The 24,990-nt window shown below is 37.2% G+C and overlaps 1 protein-coding gene across 1 annotated transcript in view; it reads left to right on the forward strand.

The window, feature by feature from the left end:
- Positions 1-2,726: 2,726 nt before the first annotated feature.
- Positions 2,727-24,990, forward strand: part of NINL (ninein like) — a 37,491-nt gene continuing 15,227 nt past the window's right edge. The window contains exons 1-13 of the mRNA XM_032215763.1: positions 2,727-2,910; positions 8,414-8,615; positions 9,843-9,939; positions 12,029-12,204; positions 12,815-12,881; positions 14,563-14,756; positions 15,615-15,770; positions 16,968-17,135; positions 18,543-18,679; positions 18,962-19,102; positions 19,811-19,985; positions 21,099-21,209; positions 21,836-21,925. Coding sequence (XP_032071654.1) covers positions 8,436-8,615; positions 9,843-9,939; positions 12,029-12,204; positions 12,815-12,881; positions 14,563-14,756; positions 15,615-15,770; positions 16,968-17,135; positions 18,543-18,679; positions 18,962-19,102; positions 19,811-19,985; positions 21,099-21,209; positions 21,836-21,925 — 1,692 coding nt within the window. The 5' untranslated portion in view covers positions 2,727-2,910; positions 8,414-8,435. The remainder of the gene's footprint in view (positions 2,911-8,413; positions 8,616-9,842; positions 9,940-12,028; positions 12,205-12,814; positions 12,882-14,562; positions 14,757-15,614; positions 15,771-16,967; positions 17,136-18,542; positions 18,680-18,961; positions 19,103-19,810; positions 19,986-21,098; positions 21,210-21,835; positions 21,926-24,990) is intronic.

Raw genomic sequence — 24,990 nt, forward strand, 5'->3', positions numbered from 1 at the left:
CAGATCTCTCGATCTCTCATTCTCTCTCTCTCTCAACCATATCTGAAACTTCTTAAAAGTAGAAGAAAATCAGTCTAAAAGGAATAAATGAAAAAGATACTTTAAAATCATACTTTTGAATCTATTAATCTAAGTATTGCATATTGAGAAACTATAGCTGAGAATATTGCAAATCAGAAATTGACTTTCCTTAAGAGTGAGATTCCCTCACACTTTTAACCTCTTCTTATATGACCACTTGTGCTTCATGTTTCTTTTTGTTAAGAGTTATTTTAAATGAATGAAAGCTAATTAATCCTTACTTCTGAATAAACATGCTAGCAATAGATCTATGCTGGCATCATTTTTTAAATTATTTAATTAAAATGCAAATAAAATTGAGAACCTCTGGATATCAAAGATTTAAAATTAATTAAAACAATATTTTTAAAGCTATGAATTAAAAAGAATATAAAAATTAACATACTGAAATATATGTATGTATGTATGTATGTATGTATGTATGTATGTATGTATGTATGTATCAGGGTGTCACAACCCTTGGTAAGCCCCAATTATGGGAGGAAGCTAACAGCTTCCATTATCTGTCAATCGGCTCGTCACAAGAGTCCATCATGACAGAAACCCAATATTTTTACTGTTGCACAAATAACTAACACACACACACACACACACACACATATATACATACATATACATATACACATACACATACACATACACATACACATACACACACATATATATATATACACATACAACCAGCTTTCATGGCTAAAGCAGAACGAAAACTCAGTATCCTGGTTTCTCAATTCGCATCATGCACGGCATCAGAAACTGATCATTGATAGCAACTGAACCACAAACTAGACAACAACTTCTTAGCATAATCTATGTGCTAATCCAGTTACTCTCAGATCACAATTTCTCATCTACATGCTGTCCATGTAATGTTTGGGGGGGTGGTGGATGACAAAAATAGCATTGGGTCTATGAAATGCAAATTCCACCCTTTTAGACAAGTGTTATGAAATATGAAAGGAGCAGAGCTCATTGTTTGATTATGCTGTCCTCTATATACTATCAAATGTGTTTGTTCTGCCCTAACCCAACATTGTATGTTTGAGATGTGTTGGACTTCAACTTCCATCATTTCACCTCAACCTGTGTCATGTTCTCAATAAATTCTCATCAAGAGCCAGTTTGGTTTAGTGGTTGGCCATGAAAATCTGCTGGAATACCTTGGACCAGTCATTCTCAGCTCAACCCATCTCATAGGATTGTTGTTGTGGGGAAAATAGGAGAAAGAAGTTGTGTTAGATATGTTTGCCATCTTGAGTTATTTGTAAAAATAATAAGGTCAGGAAAAAAATAAAATTGGAATGAAATTTTAGATGAAATACCATATGGATAGTTTTTGGCCCTGTATTACCAGATTTTTATTAATGATATGATTTGATATCATTTGCAGATGATATCAAAGCCTATGAATAGTTAATGCTGCAGAAGAAAGGAAAAAGTACACGTTTTTTAGATAAATAGGCTGAAAACAAAGGTATATCCTAAGGTTTGAGAAATCAAATGCACTGGGGATCTCTGGCCTTGAATTGATACTAACAGAATAACAGAGTTGGAAGGGACCTTGGCGATCTTCTAGTTAGTGCAGTGGTAGTCAACCTGGTCCCTACCGCCCACTAGTGAGCGTTCCAGCTGAAGCAGGAAATACTTGTGACAAACATCTTGGAACAGTAGTTGACATATAAATACAAATATGAATTTAAATTAGCTATGGCATGTGGCTGTAAAACAAAGCAATCCAATTTTAACCTGTATCAACAGAAGCAGATAGAGGGTAAATGAAGGGGAATGAAGTTCCATTCTGCATTGATCAGAGTCCTCTCATGTAGTGCATTCAGTTCTGGCACTATATCTTAAGAAGCTTTCAAAAAAATTGGAACAAGTTCAGAAAAGGGCAGTGAGGATGAACATAGAATCTGCAATAGAATTTAGGAACTCCATGTATTGGCCTTGCAAAGAGGAAGCTGAGAAATGGTCATGTAACACTTTTCACGTGCATAGGAGGTTACAAAGACCTATCATTCCAGTTGGCTTTAAGTTACAAGTATTTTCATTTTACATTAACCAGTTCATTTTACATTAACTCCTTTCCCATCTTGGTGCACACTAGAACACTAGCTGAGTAAAAACTGACTTGCCAGATCGAAAGAAGCTGTTAAGGCAACAGTCGCACAAATCCAATATGGAACAAGTCATATAGAATACGGAATATTTTCCTTCTGCGTAAACGGTATTTCGGATTTTCCTCCCGCCACACGAAAATATTAACTGCGAGTATGGTACCAGGTAGCACTCTCGTTTCTGCAGCCGAAGCCATCCCGGGGAATTTTCCTAGCCCGGCTGTGCTCAGTTCTCCGAAGCAGCAGAGACTTTTAAGACTCGTTTGGAGCCCAGTTCTCCCTCTCCCGGTAACGTGCAGCAGCTGTCAAGAGGTACCCGTTTAAGAGGAGGGCGAGAAAGCTGCATCTGGCTACAGGGGTCCCCAAACTTGGCACCTTTAAGACTTGTGGACTTCAACTCCCAGAATTCTCCAGCCAGCATATCTGGCTGGAGAATTCTGGGAGTTGCAGTCCACAAGTCTTAAAGTTGCCAAGTTTGAAGACCTCTGGGCTATGCGTTGCAAGGAGGCTAGGAAGCTGGGAGCGAGGCCGAAGCTCTGGCGAGCCCGTGTGGCCGCTTCCTTACCGCCGCTAGGGGAGGGGCGCCTGAGGAGAGAAACCGAGCGCACGCTGGTATTCAGACTCCCGGGAGACAAAGGCGCCGGGAGCTTTTCTTCAGAGGTGCCTGGCGCGCTGGGGATGCTGCTTGGCTAGTAAAGGATCCCGGAGAAAAGTACGTGCTGTTGCGCGGTGCCAGACTTTGGTGGATCCCAATATTCCTCCTTAACTCAAGACAGGAAAGTGAAGTGTGGAAAAACATTGGCCTCAGAGGAAAGGTTTTAATTCCCTCTTTGCGGGGCAGTTGGTTTGGGTGTGTGGGTCTGTGCCTCCGGCTTTCATCGAGATAGGAAAACATTGCTTTTGCTTTACTTATGGTTCCACGTCTTCAAACTTTTTATTTTTCAATACTCGATTAAAAAAACGGTGGTTTATCCATTGCTTTAAAACCAGACTTTCCAGACAGGATATGGAGGTTGTCTTCTTTTTCTTTAATGACTTGCTTTTAGCATGTTTTGACGTGAATTCTAACCCAGTCTGTTTGAATTACCCCCCTTTAATATAACGGGAGCTGCTTCCCTTTATCCTATGCTTATCCCTTTATCAGATGGTTCACATGCAGCCGCTTATGCTGCATAAAAACAAACATTCAGCAGAGGCATTTGCTTTATGAAGACTCCTGAATTTTTTTGTTTCCCCGCAAGTCTTCAGGTAAGAGAATATGAATAGGCAGCTATCTTTCAGGGTATGAAATGCTCGTCTTAAACTTCCTTTTTTTTGGGGAGAAATCAAATAAAAGGAAATCAAGGGTAATTGGTACTTCCAACATCAGCTATAAGTAAAATAACCACCTCTGTCCCCATAGTAATGATTAAAGGAGACAGAAGCTATTACCCACAAAACATTTGTGCTGAACTTGAGATTTAAACCAATTTAAAATTGTACAAACACAATTAGTGTTAATGCTCTTGGTAGCGTAATTCCCAGAGAGTAAACATTAGTTTTGCAAAGAACTATTGTTAGCTATTTGCGCTGATAAGTGTTTAGTTTCCTATACTGTTTTCAACATGTTATGAATACACATGTACTTTGTTTTTCTTCTATGAGCTTTGAGATGAATTTTAACTGAAAGGTACTTTACTACCCTAGGTTACAGCAGAATTTTCAGACAACTACTGCGATGGGAGCAGTTAGGATTTCCAATAATAGAAAAAAATTGGCAGGAAATGTATTATTTTTCTGATGTTACATTTTAGAAGTATGTTGAAATATTTTGGGAAAAGAAAGCAAAAATCATGCTTCAGCCCAGAAGCTAATAAAACTATTTTAATTCTGACTTGAAAGGACAAGACAGCATTCTGTTGAAAAGCAAAGCCTAAATCCATTTGTCTCTCATGTTTAACTGGAGAAGACGATTAAGTGTTACTTTTGTGGAGACATTGCTGTTAGGCATGGAGTGTGAATGTATGTGCACATACCTGTTCCTTTGCCAGTCCCAAACAGTTTTGTGAACTCATAAAATTTGCCTTGTCCGGTTTCTCCTTTAGTTCCATATTGCCATTTAATATATGATTAGGTTTTTCTTTTCTTTTTTGTATAGTTTTATCTGTTGATTATTTTCCGTCGGTCTCTTCTTTAATATTGCAATTTTGGAATATTATATACTTCAACATTGACATTTAATGTTCTGTTAAGAGTTTATTATGTTTTCAATTGATCAGATTAATGGTCCACTTTCCTCAGCTTTATCACAACAGAAGCCAAGTCTGGATGCTTCAGATCTCTTTTTTAAGAAATAGTAGATACAAGTGCTCCTTGGCATATGACCATAATTGAGTCCAGAATTACAGTTGCAAATTGTGTTGGTTGTAAGTGGATCATCATGTGATTGCACCTGATTTTATGACCTTCACTGCAGTGTTGTTAAATTAATGTCAGTTCTTAAGTGAACATTGTTTGCAATAGGCTTTTTTTTTTTGCCAAAAACCTGAAGTAAATGTTAATTTCCCATTTAAAAATAATAATAAATTCTGGTCATGTGACTGCTGGACACTGCAAACAGCTGTAAATATGGACTGGTTGCTAAGCATCCAAAATGTGATCATATGACTATGGGGGCGGGAGCCATCAGAACTCCAAATTGGGGTCATGAGGGAAGTCTATCGTAATTTTGAATGGTCACTAAGTGAAGAGTTGTTGGTCAAGAACTATCTCTTGTCCCATCACCTAGAGGACACTAGATTAAGGGCAATTTGTAAAATTCTGTACATTTGAGCTACCTTGTGCGTTTCTACTCAGAGACTAATTTGTATATAGATAATCAGAAATAAAGCTCAACTTGAAGGAGACTATTTTAATTGTATCTAAATTTACACCTAAGAATCTGAACTTCAAAACTATGGAAACACATACCTTTTAGAACATGGGGTCTAATTTTTTGGCCTGCCTGGGATGAATTGAGTGAAGAGGAGTTGTCTTGGACCAAATATAAAATATATAATATCATTTGTTTATATATTGTACATGTATGTATGTATGGTTATTTAGCTATCTGTTTTTGCTAAAAATCATGTAATAATGTTACATGTGGGCCATGGTTTGGACATGCCTGTTTATAGAATGTGCCTTAGTTCTGCATGACCCTTACTTTGCTTTTCTTAGATTTTTAGGAGAAAAAAGAAATAGCCAGCAGCTGGAAACTGGAATAAGAGATAAATGATAGTCTGTGGTTTGGCCCTAAAACATTGAAAGAAGTGTGTGATAAGCATCTCTGTGGTAGAAATGCTTATTCAGGCATTCTTAATATGCCTTCTAGCATTAGCACGGCTGCTGTATGGCCAAGAATGCTTTTGAGTCAACCTTTTTTTCCTATCAGATGGAAATCTGCTTGAATAAGCTTTGAGAATTTTGGGGGCTATGGACTGATGGGTTTTCTATTTTTTTACTCATGTTTTTCTTGGTTATATTTCTGGAAAGTAATAGTTATATTACAAATTAAAGGAAACTGATACTTCAGTCCTAAAAAGCTTTGGAGTAGAAGACTCCTTTGTTTTTTTAAAAAAAGAATTGATCTGTTTAGGATCTCTTCTGTTACAACACAATTTATGCAGTGCTGTGAATTTGGACTGAGTTGCCCCAATCTAAAATAACAGAACATCCCAAAGATCAGCAAATTGACCACAAGTGGGAGTTTCTCATGACAGCATATAAGAGACCAGCTCCCATTATTTCAGTTAAAATAATAGTAAATTCTTTTGTATTAATTCCCCTATATTTGCCTCCCCATCCAATCTCTTATTTCCCTTTGGTATGTCTAAAGATTGCCAGAATCAGTTTCTTTTGATAAGTGAATCTTGTCTGAGCTATGACACAGTTGGATTTGTAATTCACATTTGTTCAACCATTGATTTATTTACTGGGGACAGGACAGGCAGCCTTGCACATTTATACATTCCTCCATTCAGCACAATGTCTGACTAAATGATCCTCAATAAAGGATTACTCAGAAGAGATGGCTTCTGTGAAGGGGCCACTGGATCAACATCCCTTCTTTGGGGGAGGGTTTCAACTTTAAGCAAAATCTTCTCTCTTCACTGAGGCTATTTTTGTTAGTGTTTAAGTTGAACATTGTGAATATGTTTTCTGTGTTTTATTTATATATACCATTATAATCTGAATTAATTCTCATCTGTGAACTGGTGAATATTTTTATCTGTTGTGTCACTTATATTCCATAGTTTACAATCTTTTATTTACAGCTTCAAAAGATTTTAAGATATAATGACAGAGAAAGTGAAGGGGGACCCCAGTGACTGAATTTGTACATTATCTTTCCCCCAAATTCACCTTTATAGATTAATATGCATTAGCCCATCCACCAGCCAAAAAGTATTACTGTAATTTATTTCTGTAACATGCAGCAGTGGAAGCCAATAAAGTTGTATTAATGCAGGAAGATTGCTAGAGGCTGACCAAGAGAAGGAAAATTAGCTGAGTGACAAAGTGCAATTTTGTGTGCAAAAGCTTCCATGCTGGCACCTAGGACTCGTATGAAGCCATGATAAAGTTTTGTCAGTCCTTGTAGACACAATATTGAGTTAGATCAACCAATGATCTGACTTGGTGTAAGACAATTCCTTAAGTTTATATGAATTTCATTAGTGTTTGAGCACATTCATGCAGTTTAATTCAGGTCCAGATTCAATTTAGTTTACTTTATTTTATTGTTATTGCACTCATACAACGAAATTAAATGCCATCTTCAGTGTACATTATAATTATAAAAATGAAACACAAACTTCACATTTATACAATTGAATTGAAAACTGATATTGCATTAATATTGCACTATACAGTAGAATTCAATGGAGTTACTGCCTTGGGATAGAAGCTGTTTTTCAGCCTATTTGTCCTTGTTTTCATTATCCTGTACTGTCTGCCAGATGTAATAGTTCAAAAAAAGGGTGCCCAGGATGCGATGGATCTTTAAGAATGTTTTGAACTTTCTTAAGGCAGCAGGACTATAAAGCTCTTCCAAAGAGAGCAACCAATGACCCTCTGGGAAAATACTTTAACCCTCTGGAGCATTGTCCTATCTGCCACTGTGCAATTGGCAAACCATACACAGGTGCAGTAAGTTAAAATACTCTTTATGGTGCAGCGGTAGGAGGTCACCAGCAGTTTTTCATTCAGTTGTTGTTTCCTGAGAAGTCTCAGGTAGTATAATCTCTGCTGGGCCCTTTTGACAAGTGCTGCAATCTGAGTGCCCCAAGTCAGGTCCTCTTTTATGATAACACCCAGAAATTTAAAATTGGCCATTTGCTACATTTGGTCTCCATTGATAAGCAAGGGCTGGATGTCTGATCTATTCCTTCTATAGTCCACTATAAGCTGCTTGATCTTATTGGTGTTAAGGACCAAGTTATTGTCGCCACACCACAAAAGCAACCGGTCCACCTCATCTCAATAGGCAGACTCATCCCCCTCGGAGATTAGTCCCACCACTGTTGTATCATCTGCAAATTTAATAATAGTATTATTATTGTGAGTGGGAATGCACTGTAATCATGCACATAAAGGGTATAAAGGACTCAACACGCAACTCTGTGGTGTAATTAATTGCTGAAAATATTTGGTCTACTACTTAATTTATTTTTTAATTAGTTGAGAGATTGCAAGAGGTTGAGTAGTGAGTAGATATGAAACAGATATGAAACAGATATGAAGTAGATATGAATCTTGAGTGGATTCATGAGGCTGAATTCAGTTCTGAGAAAGTAAGTTTCAAAGTTAAGGTCATAACAATTATGCAACACTTGTTTCTTATAGAGATTGATCTCTGACTTCAGGGGAATACTATTACCTGTAACTAAAGACAGAAACTCAGTGAAATGTGTAATTTCGCAATGGAAATGAAAAATAGAATTATGTTTAAGTTCTTGGTGTTACTGGGAGGTTTTGACCCATCATATTTGTAGGTCATAAAGTTTAGAAGGTTGTTCTGAAGAGAAAAGAAAAATGTATGAGAAACCTTTAAAATCTTTAACTGGAGTTTCATAATATTGCACAATGTACGTGTTGACTGAAGCTATTTGTACATTGTTACATTGTACATACATTTCAATCATATTGCTTAAGAACATCAAGTAACCCACTCCTTAATAACCCACTCCTCCTAGATTGTGTGCTAAATACTATGGGATGGGTGAGGAAGAGAACAGATACACCTCTCAGCTCAAGGATGTGTATGACAGCTGTGATACCACGGGCACTGGGTATTTGGACAAGGAGCAGCTGACTGAGTTGTGCCACAAACTACATCTGAAAAGAGAGCTCCCCTTACTTCTGGAAACACTTTTGGGGAATAATCACTTTGCCAGAGTAAGTAACTGCAAGACTTCCAAGGAGCTGTAAATAATTGCCTTTTTTATGTCTGTCCTTTTCTAATTTGTGGCCTGGCAAGCTGTCCTCTTGAATTGACTGAGATGTTTAACCCCATACATAGGTGTCATCAAAACACTGCTGCAAGCAGAAGTAAACTTAATATTTCCAATATGTCTATGATGCTCCCTTAAGTCATAGCTGGCGTAAGTAGTATAGTTAGCTATAAAACATAGAACATAGCTGGTGTAAGTAGTAAACATTGGTACTGCAACCCAAAAGGACTTTAATTATCAGAAGAGAAGAAAAATGCAAAGTATATTAAAATTACAGAATACTCTATAGTGTAAAGGTATAATCCAGGATTAACACAAATTAGTTTTGCCATAGTTCCTTTTGTAAGACTGTGGTTTATATATGCGTTTTGAACAGGTCTACTGAAAATAAGATTGGGTTTATTGATGCATTGTCTTGCTTCTTGCTAGCTTACTTTCTTCTCCCATGTGGTGTTACACATGCTCCCAGATTTGGCTTACAGTCACTCACTTAGAGACTTACAGCCTATTGAAGGGCAGAGATTTGTAAGCCCTCTTTACATTCTACTCGGGTTCTCCAGATGGGTACACCTAGAGCAGACATGACTCTCTGGTCAACAATTGGGAAATAATTAAGGATACACACATATCATTTCCAACCAAAGACTTGAAGCTCTTTGGAATACATGAATTCACCCAGCAAATTTAAAGTACCTGCAAAACTTTACTGGTTACAATATACTCTCTCTCACACAGAGAGAGAGAGAGAGAGGGAGGGAGGGAGGGAGGGAGGGAGGGAGGGAGAGAGAGAGAGAGAGAGAGAGGCTGCTAGTACTAACTAGATGAAGAGAAGCTTCCATGTCTGGTAAAAAAAATGACCTAAGTAGTAGGCAGCTTCAGGACCCCTTATATCCCCAAAGGGATCCCCCACCCCCATATGCTCAGGCCCAGGTTCCTTTTTTTGCTTCAGTTGACATTTTTTCTTTTGTTTCCTTAACTTGTTTCTTTCTTATCTTCCCCCCTGAAGAGATCTTCTGGCAGGATTCCTGGTTTTTTGACATCTCTGCTTAAGTGCCTGCTTCATCTTTAGATTATGGCAGCTTCATCCTAGTCTCATAGCAGTGAGGAAAAAAAAGAGTTTCCATTCTGCTCAAGACAATTGAACAATGCTTTTCTTCCTATCTCTTACTAGGTTAATTTTGAAGAGTTTAAGGAAGGTTTTGTGACCATATTATCTTCGACTATCAGTCTTGGCCTTTCAGATGATGAGACCAGCTATCTGGAGCCAGGTGAATGAATAATGAGATGCATGAAATTGTTTTGGATTGTGGGATCCTTGGTGCTCTCTGAGTTTGGTGGTTTTCTTGCAGACTTGTCATTACCAAACTAGGTAATCACTGCTAGGTTACTTACCTAATTTAGTAATCAAACGTCTGCAAGAAAACTACCAAGCTCATAAAGCACCAAGGACCTCACAATTTAATCCTGAGCTACAAATATTCCCTTTCTAGCTTGTTTTAGATTTTCTGCCTTAAATTTGGCTGTGTTATAGATTAGCCACCAATCGATGTACTGTATATACTCGAGTATAAGCCTAGTTTTTCAGCCCACTTTTTGGGCTGAAAAAAGCCGCCTCGGCTTATACTCGAGTCAGTGAAAAATTTGCCCGAAATGGAGGAGAAAAAGGGGCGGGGCCATGCCGCTGGGTGACACTCGTGAATGGCCCAGTGCCCCTGTGAGTTTCCCCTCCCTCTGTGTCAGTTTGCCGCGCAGCGCGCACCGCACCATCCCCCCTCCTCACGTTCTAATGTAATGCAGGGCTGTCTTACGATTCCCCTTCCTCCCCCTCCTGCCGCTCTGCAACAATGTCCCACCTCCTCCTTGTTATGGCAAGCAGCCACATAGCGATGTCCCACCTCCTCTGGTACAGTGATCCAATGATAGGAATCACTGTGCCGTGTGTCATAGGAGGCGGGACATCGCTCCCGCGGCTGCACGGGACATCATCATCACAGCGGGACATCAGCATCATGAGGTGAGTGAAGTATTTCATTGAATACACCGCTAGTTTACTGTTTTTCTTTGAAATAAATATTCAAAAACATTATTGGTATCTATTTTTATTTTTGAAATTTACCGGTAGCTGCTGCATTTCCCACCCTAGGCTTATACTCGAGTCAATAACTTTTCCAGTTTTTTGTGGTAAAATTAGGTGCCTCGGCTTATATTCGGGTCGGCCTATACTCGAGTATATACGGTATCTTATTATGATTTGCTACCTGATGGATTACTAATGAAACATAGTTAGCAAAGATTACTTATTGAGTTTGTCTGTACTGATTGATTTCAGGAAATGATAAAAAGTCAGCTTTTGTGCATTTAAACCAGTTGTCTTTCTATAATGAAATTCCCAGAGATAAGAACATAATAGTTGTTGTTTTGTCAATATACATTTCTCAAGTTCATGAACAATAAGTTTAAATGGTTTCCTCTATGTTCTTTCATATACGTTAGCTAATACAAAGTTTATGTGTGTAAATGGGATATTATCAAGAGGACTGGTGGCATACCCTTCTAATTATTTGTATATTCTACCTTTTCTTTGAGCTGTCAGGGCAACTTATCTGGGTCTCCCCTATTTTATCTCACAATAACTCCTGTCAGGTAGATCACACTGATAATGAAAGATTAGTACATAATGATCCACTGAGATCCATGGTTGAATAGAGATCTGAACCTGGGTCTCCGTAATCCTATTACAACAGTTACCAGTATATTTATTGATTTCAACATTTACTTATTTTCTATGTTTTCTACTATTTTAGCATAACAGATATAAGAAAGTAAACTTACAAGTTACACCTGAAAGAAAAAAGAAGTATAATTTGAGACATCAAAAGGGCACTGTTGAAAGACATGAAACCCTTGAAACTGCAACTGTGAATGAGTTATGCCAATAGTGGAAAAACTGAACAATTCTTGGGGCAATGATGCTAAAATTGGCAAAAAAGAAAGAAAAGAAAAATGTTAGATCAGATCCAAATGCCTACCTACCTTAGTGAATTAGATGGCTTTGGGAAGTTTCCTGAGTGGATTAGCTTTAAGTTCTTAAATGTACCTTGTGACATCCTCTCAATTGTGCTCATTAGCTCTGGGCATAGTTCCATGGTGAACGTTTTGAGTGAAAACTTTGACTACTACCAGTATTAAATAGCATGTATAAGTAGTTTAATATAGTGGGCCTCAACAGCTCAAGTTTTTGAATTCATAATTTGTTTTGTGATGTTTTTAAAAACTTTATTTGGGATCAAAAAGAAGGTTCACAGGAGGGGACATATATTACTGCTTGTATTAGAACTGAAAGTATTTCCAATTTAGTTATTCCAGGTGAGACTCAGCTCAAGTATATCACTGGGGCCAAAGGGTATAGTTGCCGGACAAGGCCAGAACTTGAAAATGTCATGTTGGAAGCCCCCAAATATTTACAAGAGGAGCAGAACAATATAAATGTAAAAAGTCAGCTCAGACATTCAACTTCTTTGGAAAGTGTGGAGGTATTTAAAGACCTATCTTCAAACTATTTGAAATGCATGTGTTACATTTTACTATCACTCATGTTGGTTTGTAATGGTTCCTTTTGTTACATTTGTACCTTGGACTTGACGAAATAGCCATCTCAGTCTCTGGAATTCTTCTGTATCCTGATTTCTTCCAGATGCTCAGGAGTGCCCGAAACCTGGCTGGTATTCAGAAGCAAAGTCATGGCTCTTTAGAGTCAAATTTGATGTTTCCTAATATGACAGCCTCTATAAAACTGAGTTATATAGATAGTCCTTTCTTAATGATTGCTCTGTCAGTGACCATTGGATAGTTTGATAGTTCTGAAAAATAAATTTACAACGAGTCCTTGCATTTAATGACCACCACAGCATTCAATCTTAAGGAGAGTCACTTCTCCAACACATTGTCAAATTGCCCTATAATTGTATCTTATGTTAGGCCACTGGAAAAAGTCAGATGTCTGCGGGAAGCATAGTTAATTTGAAGTTGTATTGGCAGCTTTACACAATCTTCACCCATGTTTTGTCTTTTCTTGTTTTTCTACCCTTCATTCTGGCTATTGGACTGAATCTATGGAACATTAAATTCAGTTCTCTTTTTTAGAGTCTCAAATCAGATGAAGAGGCTGAAAACTCAAAAGAAGAACAACAGCAGACCTTTGAAGGCCAAGGTGGGGTTCAGCAAGAGAATGTGTAGCAAACATTGAAACATGTTTTTTTATTGCTTCTTTTCTTGAATTTCCACTTTTGCCATCCAATTCAGTAGATGAGTTCAGGGTAAAGTTCTACTGGAAAGGCAGAGTATATTCCTTGCAGACAGAGCTTCTCTGATTCAAATTCTGCTCTTCAACCCCAGCCATAAGAATGGATAAGGTAAACGTATAGACTGAATCCATGGAAGGCAATCCAACCTAGTTTCTTATCTTAGAGCCTTTCTGCACATCTGAACTCTGCACATTCTTCTTAGAGAAGAAAAAAATCTCAGAAAGAAATTACAGTAGCTCCTCTTCCTCAACCATTTTCTTAAGTACTGCCACAGGTTCTACAGCCTAGCTTTAAAATAGCTTCCCTTGTCAGTGGGGGCCATTTTAAAGTCTCACTGTGTATAAACTCTGAAATTGCACATCTACGGGGATGTTCTTTCACTCACTTTGGACACTGTTCCCACTCACTGTAGGCTAATCCTCAGGCTAAAATAGTTTCCCTATTGCCTAGCTTGATACTTATTAGTCCATTTTCTTCTGGACTCTGGGAAAAGATCATAGGATCTATATTTTACATGTAGTTTGGGAAGCTGGATTATTAAGGTAGTGATAGACAGATTGGCAAAAAATTGAATTGCATTTGCAGCGTTCTGAACTGTGGGGTTTTCTAATGAATTAGTACAGAGTTCCCCAACCTTTTTGGCTTTGTGGACCGACGGGCGGAGGGGAAGAGGATGGTTCTGTGGGAGAGGTGGGTAAGCACGTGTGCACAGGTAGGAATGTGTGCGCGCATGCCTGCGCTCTCCCACCACTTCTGTGGCCAGTTCTGAAAGGCTCAAGGCCTGGTAGTGGGCCATGGCCTGGTGGTTGCGGACTTCTGAATTAGTATATAAAAAGGAAATCTACAATCATTGTCTTCCACATTTTTCTCTAATATAATAGTTTTGAGTTTGGCTTCATTTAGTGGGCATAATTATTTCACATAAAATCCCAAAGAAACTCTATTCTTTCTTTGCATTTTTGATATTCTTTCGTAGCTCTTTTAATGTCCTTTGTTTCTCTGATGCAGTTTTATGTAATACAAAATATGTATGTTGAATTGCTCCAGAGACACTTTAGGAAAGGCAAAATACTGGGCAGCCATCTTCTATTCACCTTCATCCACCTGCATCTCTCCAAAGGTGGACAAAACCAACTCCTTAACAACCTTAACAGCATTCATTTTACATTTTTGAAAAAAGCATTAAGAAAATTTTTGTAATAAAGCCTTGATTCAGTGTAGATTCTGGTTTACTCTGTCTTGGTGGATTTCTCTTATATCCATATTTAGAATTAAATAGGAGCAGGAAGAGAGTGGAGATAAAAGAATCTGTTTCTGATTTTTTGAGTATTACTGAAAAAATAAAACTGAAAGATGTATCTACTTAATAATATATTTAACTAATATCTGTGTTATATAATTTAAAAATGTAAAATATTTTCCATGGATAATAGAAATGCCAAATTAAGAGTTTGGAGAAAAATTGAAAATAGAATATAAATTTAATTTGCTTTCGGCTTGACGATTTATATAACAAGTGGTCTTTGATAAGGACAACAGAGTAATTAGAAGTACAGCTCTTGCTAATGTAAGAGTAATCTTTTGTAGGTCAAATGTGCACCTGGGAGGATAACCTCATTGACAATCCTAGAGAAGGATTGTCTACCTCCTGTTTGAACACAACTGAAAATCAGATCAGGGTTACTTGGGAAGATCTTGGCATTGGAAATAATGGATACCTCAACAAACAAGAGCTGGATGCTGTTTGTAAGAACACTGGACTCAAAGAGATGGAAAAAGAGGTGAGTTAAACTTGACTTTTGGAAATTCTCATCTCAGAAAGTCTACTTGATGACTGAATGTGAACATGGTGGCTACATATGGAATATTCAGCATTTTGGCAAGGCCTCAGCTGTACAAAGTATTCTTTCTGCACTGTTTTAGCAATTGTAATTATTGCCTCCCAATAGTACATCAGTATTTTAAATAAACCTGAAGAAGCTTTACATATGCTATATTTATATCTTGCCGGTTTGCAAGCTGCTATTTTCCTCCTGTATTTTATTCTCACGGCTTCCTTCTACAGTGGAAAGGCTGGAAGGAAGAGCAATGATTTATGATCATCCAATCATTTTCATAGTCAAATGAGGATTGTAATCTAGGTTACATTGGGAGTGGGAAACTGTCTGGATTATCCCTATTTTAGCAAAAAGCTACTTTGAAGTCATGGAATGATGCTTTGGAGAAGGATAGCCTTTCCCTCTGAAAGTCTTACATCTTAGTCTTTCTTGCATGTAGGAGAGAATACACTACTTTTTTCAGTTGAGGGAAGACAATGTCTTTGTGAATGAAGAAAACAAGGACTTTTCTCTCTTTTATTCTATGCAGAGAAAGTTAAGAGTTTCCAACTAGTAGACCAATGCTGGATATCTTTGGTGGTAAAGCCCACTTTGAACTTTCATATGCCAAACCGCTGTAGCGTGAGATGGTTAGGCGTGTAACCCATATTAGATTCTATCCAGGTTATGAGTACCAGACTCTGCTTGTTGCATTAACTAAACCTTGTTGAATATTGATTTATGTGCTGTTCAATTCCAAAATTAATTAAACTAAATGAAACGCTTGAGGTACAATACTTTAAAACCTTATCTTTTCTATAGGAACTTGAAGAATTATTTAACAAATTGGATAGTGATGGAGATGGCAGAGTAAGCTTAAAGGAATTCCAGCATGGCTTATTCAGCCACATCTGCATTCCTTGTCCTTTTTCTTCCACGCCACTTAAATTCAAAAGGCAAAGATCACACTCTAATCAGGTAATTATTCTGAGCAATATTTGTTTATGCAATTCTTGGTTCCAAAGGGAAAATATTTGAATGTTCAGAAGGCTTCCAGTTGTTGCATTTCATAGAGACTGGTTTTATAATTTTTATGACATAAGGGTTGAAATCTAGCAGAAAATGATAGTATTTTAAATCAAGGTCTGTGGAATAAGCTGTAATAGCCTGGTTCACCTGTAACAGTAGATTATAATGGGTTGGTTTGCATATCTTGCCAAGTTAAAATCAAGACAGATAATGATCTAGAACAGTCTTTCTCAATCTTGGCATATTTTTTCCATACTTTTTGAAGTGTTATGCCCAGAGGCGGGACAGAGCTTGAAATTTTATTGCTAATAGAAGCACATACAGAAATAGGAATCAACCTGGAGAAAGGGGAAGCAGTATAAATTATAGACCATGACGGAGTCAGAGAAGACTTTGTGTTGGGTGCAATCCCATGTGTGTGGCTTGGGTCCAGCAGCCTTCAGGGGAAGCTTTGGTCAATATAACAAAATTATTGGACTTTCTCTTAATGTATTTTATTTAATAGATGCAGAAGCTGCTCTGTATGTCATTAAATGTTTTATGGCTTATTTATTGATCTTCTCCACTTCGGTGGCCTCATTAGCCCTTTGTCCAAGTGTGTGGTTGAATACCTCCCGCTGGTGCAGGAAATCACCAAACCAAACCAAACCAAACTTTCCAGATTATGTGTTCTGCTTAAGAAAAAGCAGGTTTCCAAAGATGATTTAAAAGGAAAAAACAAACACCAAACCACCTCACACAGGATAACAGTGCTTACTGAGTCCAAGTGGGTATCTACAAATTATTATTTTTAAATAAAAACTCCTTCAAATTAGGCTTGACTCCTGGTGATATTTCTGCAACTTTTGTGGCAATTCTACAGAACTGCCATTAGTTTCCTTTAATATGTTTTCCCCCCAAGTTCCTGATCTCTCCAATGAACCTGGAATTCACTGGTTATCTCTCATCAAGCACTTAACAGGCACAGCCACTGAGTTTCCCATTTTGGACAAAGTCAACCAGATATTGTTGCTAAATAATGAGTTTAGGATTGTTTGATATAACTACATGTTGTTTTAAAATTCTCTCCTAAACGTTTGTTCCCCATTCATCTAAACTGACTCACTTTTTCTCTCTCCACCGCTGTTTTATTCCTCCATCATGCAGATTTTGAAAGACAATGGACAACAAACTGCAACTCCATCTCTTTTATCCAACTCAGTGGCTTTGAATCTTTTCTCCAGCATTAATGATGGTAGTGGTTTTGCAAGTGTGGAGCAAGTTGTCTCCATCTGGTCCTGGGAAGGGGTTGAAAACTGCAAAGAGATTTTTAAGGTATCTGCAGCTCTTCTTTGATGGTTTTCCTGGAAGTTCTTAGCATGATGCTTTTCATAGTAAGGAATTTAATATATTGATAAGAAAAACGGATGGAAAGATGATTGGGACGGAGTGTATCTGCCATTGACTGGACATGGAAAGAAAGGAAGGATAAGCCACTCAGTCTGATTGATGAACTTGCAAAGGTCCCTTGACTTTACTTGTAGGAAGCAGGCAGGGAAGATCACAAACAATGATCTCATGACTGCAGGACATCTGAGCCAGTTGCCAGGTTTCCCAAATCAGTCATATGACCACAGTGGTGCTAGGGGAGGCAGAACTTTGAGGACTGGTGTACCACTTGTTCAGCAATGTTGTAATTTGGATTGGTCACTGAACTAGTGGTAATTAACTGAGGACTACCTGTATATCAGTGGTGAAATTCAATTTTTTTTTACTGCAGGTTCTGTGGGTGTGGCCTGGTGGGCGTGGCAGGGAAAGGATACTCAAAATCCCCATTTCCTCCCCACTCCTGGAGGAAGGATATTGCAGAACTACTCAAAATTTCCGCTACTGGTTCTCCAGAACCTGTCAGAACCTGCTGAATTTCACCTATATATGAATTAAGACAGAACCTTATGCAAAGTAAACTAGTATGAAAATCATTTAATTTTAGTACCTCCAGAAATTCCGGGGAATACAGGTAGTCCTCAACTTACGAACACAGTTGAGTCCAAAATTTCTGTTGCTAAGTCAGACAGTTATTAAGTGAATTTTGCCCCATGTTACCACTTTTCTTGCCACAGTTGCTAAATGAATCATTGTTAGTAACATGGTTGTTAAGTGAATCAGGCTTCCCCATTGACCTTGCTTGTCAGAAATTCACAAAAGGGATCACATGACCTGGGAACTTTGCAATTGGTGTAAATACCGGTATGTGTCAGTTGTCAAGCACCTGAATTTTTATTGGTCATAAGTCATTTTTTGTAGTGCCATTTTAACTTCAAATGGTCACTAAACAAACTATTGTAAATCAAGGACTACCTATAATCTCTTCTCTGCTCATGTTCATACAAGTTCATTTGTTTAACCCATTTGCCATCAATTCCTGTCATAATTATTACGATGTATTTAATAGTCTTATCTTTTATTTCGAATATACAAATCTACATTTTTCTGACATCACAGCTTTAACAGTTTGTCCTTCTTGCTATCCTTTAGTCTTGTTTAATATCTTTCCTGCTCCTAAATAATTCATCCATTCTGTGTTGAATCTTTAATCCAATCCCATAACTAAATAACCCAATGACTGTTACCCTTTAATATTTATTTAATGCCAACATTCTAATGCTATATTAATAATAGTTTAAGGGCCAGCTCTTAGGATTTAGTTTCTCTTGATTTTCAGACTTTGTCTTTTTATAGAGTCTAGATTATAATGTGGAAGAGCGAGTGAACCTTCTAGAGCTTTCTATGGTCCTTGATGATGAATTAGTTGCTTCCAAAAATGGACTTCAACAGGCAGCTGTTGCGTCTTATAAGCATGAACTTCATTATCTACAGTAAGTCGTTTTTGTTTTGGCTTTTAAGACCAATGGTCTTATAGTATGTGTGTAGAAATTTCAGTCATCATTGTAAACTGCCTATTCATCTAATTGTTGTTTGCATCAAGATGCATAGTGCTATTACATGGGATTATTGTTTAGCTAAATAGTTTCATGTGTAACCAGTTGCAGAGAGAGATTATATATATTAGATTTATACTTATATATTGTCTGCAGAGCTATGATACCTTAACAGGATCAACACAGGGGTTGTAAGTAACACATATTCTTTCTGTTTAGAGCACAATTGGAACGGATTTCCATTGAGAGAAACAAAACAAGAACTGAGCTGGAAAAGGTTAAAAAGATGAATTGCCAGCTTTTTAAGGAAGTAGATGATAACCATAGTATTCTGGAGCATCACAATGAGAGTAAACTCAGGTGATTATTGTCATTGGGAAAAATGATTATTACACAATATAAACTTATACCAAATAAAAATACTAAGTTCTTATTATAGACAGTCACAATATAAATGATGATGGTATGATTTTCCGATTGGTTTGGTGGTACTTCTGTCAAGGCAGTCTTTCTTCCATATCTATCCCCTTTCTAAATAGTACTTGTAGTTTCTTAATTCTTTTTTTAAAATTATAATATTTATTGTCATTGTTATTTAATTTGAATTACATTATATTTTATCCCTGTTTAAACTATTTCATAAATACTTAATTATGTATACAATATGACAATGTATCAATATAAATGGATGAATATTTTGTAAAATGTCTAATTCATTAAAACTTATGGGGGAAATCACATAGTGACAAATGGCAAAATAAATCAATTATATTAACATATTTTGATCTAATCATCCCAAAATGTGAGTTCTTGTTTCAATAATTAAAAAAAGTATTGTCATTTAAAAAAAACTGATCTGATTTCTATAGACATTTCTTCACTTGAAACTATTTCTAACCTATGGTGGCAAATGGAGGGTAGACTATGACTGATGAATAAAAGTACTAAAAATAATTTGTCTTATTTCAAAGTGATAGGGTTTTTTTTCCAAAATGTATTTCAATTTAATGTTTAAATGAGATAATAAATGGGCTTGCAAATTTCAGCTGTGATGTTCCTTCTTTATAGAGCTCTTGAGCGAGATTTCAAAGGGAAGCTACTGGCAATAAAGTCCGAAGTCAAGATGGAACAGGAATTGCTCATGCAACAAATGCACCATCAGAGAACCAAGTTAGAATCAGATTTCAGGGATCTTCAAGAGGAGGACTCTAATCTAAGGAAAAAGCTGACGTTGATGATCAAGGTAAGAGCTTGAAGGGATTGAAGATTCTTGACCACGTGTAAAATATCATATCCAAGGAGGTTGAATTCCAAGTCTTAGAAATTAAACTATTTGAGTCTATGTCCATTTTCTTTCAAGGTGTACAATTAGCCCCACTGTTAATGGCAAGGAAAAATGAGTTAGATAAAACTAAACTATAGTTCTTTCCCTGTACGATGCAAATCTTACCAGCTTAAATTTGTCACTTCTGAAATTTCACTAGCCAGTTGTATGTAGGTTCACAGCCATGAGATAAAATGTTGATCTGTTTTTTTAATTGACTAAAAGCTGGGCTTGTTCAGGAATGGCATTCTGCATCCATTAAGGCTGCAGAATTGCACCATATGCAAAGTCTTAGGACTGTGCCAGTTCTTAGTGTAGACTTGATGGGTTGGGGAACGAATCATTTACTCAATTTTTCATTGTAAAGGCTCTCTAATTGTGTAAAAGTATAGATAGTCCACACTTAACCGTTCAAAGTTACAATAGACTAAAAAAAAGTTACTTATGATATGTCCTCAAAGTTACAGCTGCCACCCTCAGGTCACCTGATTGCATTTTGGGTGTCTGGCAATTGTCTCACATTTATGATCGGTTAGTGTCCATGGTCATAGGACTATGATTTCTAGTTGAAAACATTAAAAAACATCAATTTAATATGCTGGATTTGCTTAACAACCTCGTGGTTCAACAACAAAGCAGTGACCTGTTTTATAATATAATATGGTCATAAAATCAAGTCAGCTCAACCACAACAACATAATGATTCTGGGCCAAATTGTGATTATTGAGCAAGGATTACCTGTAGCAGGTCAAATATGGAGATGTTGGTCTTGCTTTTCCTTGGTTCCAGTTCAGATATGGTAGGTCATTGTTACACAGAAGAGCATTCAAACATACAATACTTTTTCTGGTTTGTGAACCAACATGGTAAGTAGCCGCACAGCACTAATCAAATTGCAGTTTTGACAATATTGGTTTTGAACACAGATTTTTCTATATTACTATATTTAGTGTGCTGCTGCTTTCTTGCTGAAGAGTTGCAAAATTTAGATTTTATCTTTCATTTTCTTCCATGTGAATGTATTTTTAAAGGAAAATAGTCGATTACAGAATGAAGTTGCTGAAGTGGTTCAAAAACTGAGTGAATCTGAAAATCAGGTTTTGAAACTTCAAGGAGATCTTAATTTTATTTTGAAAGACAAGGTAATTCCAGATTGGTAAAAAATAATTTTTCTTTCTTTCTCTAATCTAAGTCCATTTGACTAGTGTGAAAATCAAATGAGTAAAAGTCTTGGATGTATAGCCTTGTGGCTATAGTATCTCCTACATAAATATTCAGTCTTTTGGTTAGTAATGATGAAGAATTGCATTTTTTCTCAGTCCTTTTGGCTGAAAAAGTCTGCAGTAAAAAAGGTCTAGACCCTCTTAAAATGTTTTTTAATAATTTCTTTTAAATAGTTATTCTGAATATAGTCACATATTTACAGAAAACAATCGCTTACTTTTCATGTAAGCATTGGTAAAATGTCTGCAAGCACAATAAAAAGACAAAAATATTTAAAAAGCTCCTGGCATAACTATTTCTGTACAAGTTTGATCTGCTCATGATGACAACTCAACAGAAGCTCTGCTGTACCTTTGGTACTTTCGATTTGATTTTACTCTACACTGCCCAGAGTTGTTTTGTAGATTTGGACAGTGTTATAAATGAAATAAATTAAAAATAAAATGTAACTCAATTTGTTTAGAGCTAACTTCAAAGACTTTCTTTCCAATTTTGAAACAATATACTAATTTTCTTTTAAAAAAAACAATCTTATTTGCTTCAGCTGGGATTCCTGGATCCATACAGTACGGAACTATTTGATCAAGAAGCACGCTTTGCTGAAATCATTCAGGAGTATGAGCTGCAATGTCGGGTAGGTGGTTTATTTTTACCCTTATAAATATGCACAATAGAAAGCCAGAAACAAGGTGAGCAGGAAGAAAATTGTCCATATTTCACAAATTTGTCCCTCTTCCTTTTACTAGCTACTGTATGGAAACTTTTTACTAATCATTTACTATTGAATTAATAAATCTCATGTACAATAATAAAAAACATAATGGTCCTGCCTATTGACACAGTCCACCTGAATCATGATAAGCAGATGCCTAGTTGCTTGATATATATCTGGGAACATTTTATTACTGCTATTTTCATTCCTCTGCTTTTTGTTGGAAAATCATAATGATCCATTGGTAGGTGGCAGGCTAATGGAGACTTCTAAAAAAAGATCCCTCTTGTGTATTATTTCATGCATTCCACCATCCACTCAATTCCCTTCCCTTTTTTTGTTTCCACATACATTCAATTCGGTGCTGCCTATTTAATCACAGAGGGTGAAGGTGAGCGTTGCATTTCCAAGTGTGCTCATTTCCTATATCCGTAATGATTATTTCTTCTAATCTGCCTGTGTTATGATAACCTTGAAAACTTTGCTATTTTTATTTCAGTCGTTCAGTATAACATAAGTACCTCCTGATATACACAACTATTGAATACTCTTTGCATTGAATCTAGTCAGCTTAACATTCAGAAACTCCAGTTATGTGTTCCTTGCTATCTAAGGAAATAACCAGTTACTTTTGTCAGCATTTCTAGCAAGCTCAGACTCTTCTGAGAATTGATTGGGTTTGATGTTTGAATATGTGTTTCAGTTCAACAGCTGTACTATTAATGTTAGTGCTTGCCAAAATGGAAACAAATGTTTATTTTGCAAAAAAGGGGGAAAAAAGAAATCTAGAGATATTGTGCATGGAATTCTCGGTTTCTTAAGAATGTCTTTTGTAAAAGGAATTGCTATATCTGATTTTGCATGTTTGATCTGTCCAACACATCTATCGTTAGTAATGTTCACATATTACTTCTAAACAAATATGATTATCTAGGATTGTTGTACAATTGGGATAACACAACATTCCATAAGATTGCATGTTAAATAAAAAGGAATCCCAGTGTTGTTCTTGCATGGATGTGCAAACCTTTAGTAGAATTATGGCATAAAATAGGCTTTTGAATTTAGAAGAAAATTCTTTGGGCTCAATTCAATATTTTCATTGCACAAGGAATCTTTGTTCTTCATGTAGGGAATGCTTTTCTACATACAGAATAGAATCTTTTAAAATTAGCAAATGTGCTTTGAACTGTAGCTATTGGTAGAATCCAAAGTTTGTGTGCTTTGATATCAGGCCCAAAGATCAAGAAACCCATGCAGGGTTATTTTTAAGCAGTTCCCATTATTGTTCCTCACCTATAGTCAGAAATCTTTCCAAACTAAAGCAAACTATATACTCTATATACTCTATATACTCTGAGAACCTCTAGGGAGGAGCTAACTTTACCCTCTTCCTCTCAACCAAATTATCTGGGAATTCGGATTATATTCCACCATATCTGGTCAGCATATTAGTTCTCAAAGAGAGATGCTTCTTTATGAGAAATGGGACTCTTGGATTCTGGCCTCTGTATGTATGTTAAAGGTTAGGATGATCAGAAGTTTGCTTGTGTTCCTGCCCCATATTCATATACATAGTCATATACACAGTAAACGTACAACGTTTTATAAGTAGAAATAATATTTATGAACAAAGTTACATTAAAAAAGAACCACTGGAAAGTGATAGGCTTTTTTTAGGCTGCTTTGAGATGCTTTACATTTTTGTTAGCCCTGTTGGAGCTTATTCCTCAAGAGACTGAGCAAAGATTGGTGTTTGTAGCACAGAATGACTGACCATCAGCAAATCTCCAATTTAGGCTTTCAACCTCTGTCTTATGTCTTGCAGGTCTTCTTCAGGATTGTTCCCCGATTCATTTTAAAATACATTTTAAATTTGGCTTCTCCAAGATTAGATTAAAAGATAAGTGGGGATGCAGATTGCAGAACTATAGCCTAAAACACAGATTCTGACTAAATTGACTTAATATGTAATAGTAAATACCGTGTTTCCCTGAAAATACATCAATATTTTTTTGACCCACAAAATATGGCCTTGGGCTTATTAAAGGGGAGGGCTTATTGTTTTTGGGTTGCCGGGCAGCTACTCCCTTGTGACCGGGCTCCCGAAGAGCCGGGCACAGCCTCAGGGTCGAATGGCTGTGTTGCGCTGTTGCAGCAGCAGCACAGGAGCCATGAGGTGGCCACACTCGCGAGCAGCCGCCCGGCAACCCCCCTTTCCAGCCAGGCACAGTGCCACTGACCGATCTAGCGGTACCTGGAAGGCACCAAGCAACGTGAGCGCCTGTTCACCACCCTCTGCCTCCCACGGCTCGGCGCCTTCAGAATGCCCCTAGGTGAGTGAATGGGGCTCTGCATGACTGGAGAGGGGGGTTGCATGAGCGGCTTTTCCTCTCCCCGCTCATGCAACTCGCAGGCTCACGATGCCCTTGGCTAACTCTGCAGAGCCAGGGCATCTCCGCTGCTGGCACCGCCCGCTGCTTGGTTTTTTTTTTCAGCTTTCAAAGCACAGAGAACGGATGCCACTCTGGGAGTACGCTCTATGGTTGTAGGCTGCAGAGCGTACAACCACAGAGCGTACTCCCAGAGTGGCATCCTTCCTCCATTGCGGCTTCCAAAGCACGGAGGTACGATACCGCTCTGGGAGTACACTCTATGGTTGTACGCTACCATAGAGCGTACTTCCAGGGCGGCATCCATTCTTCGTGCTTTGGTAAAAGCATGTTCAAATAATTGTAGTCAAATGAGAATTGTGGTACACTGATAGTAAGATATACAAAGATTTTTGACTTAAAGTGTATAATCTAATATGAATTATAAGTAATGACCGTGGAAGAAATGCACGAAAGTTATCTGTAACCAATCGACACGCTTTCTACAAGATGTAATGAAGAATGATTCTTTTTTTGTGTGTGTTTTTGTTCAATTAAAATAAAAAAAATTAAAAAGGGGGGGAATGATTTATAAGCAATTACGGATAAGTCCTG

The sequence above is a fragment of the Thamnophis elegans genome, chromosome 4 (genome assembly GCF_009769535.1).
Source record: "Thamnophis elegans isolate rThaEle1 chromosome 4, rThaEle1.pri, whole genome shotgun sequence".
NCBI lineage: Eukaryota > Metazoa > Chordata > Lepidosauria > Squamata > Colubridae > Thamnophis > Thamnophis elegans.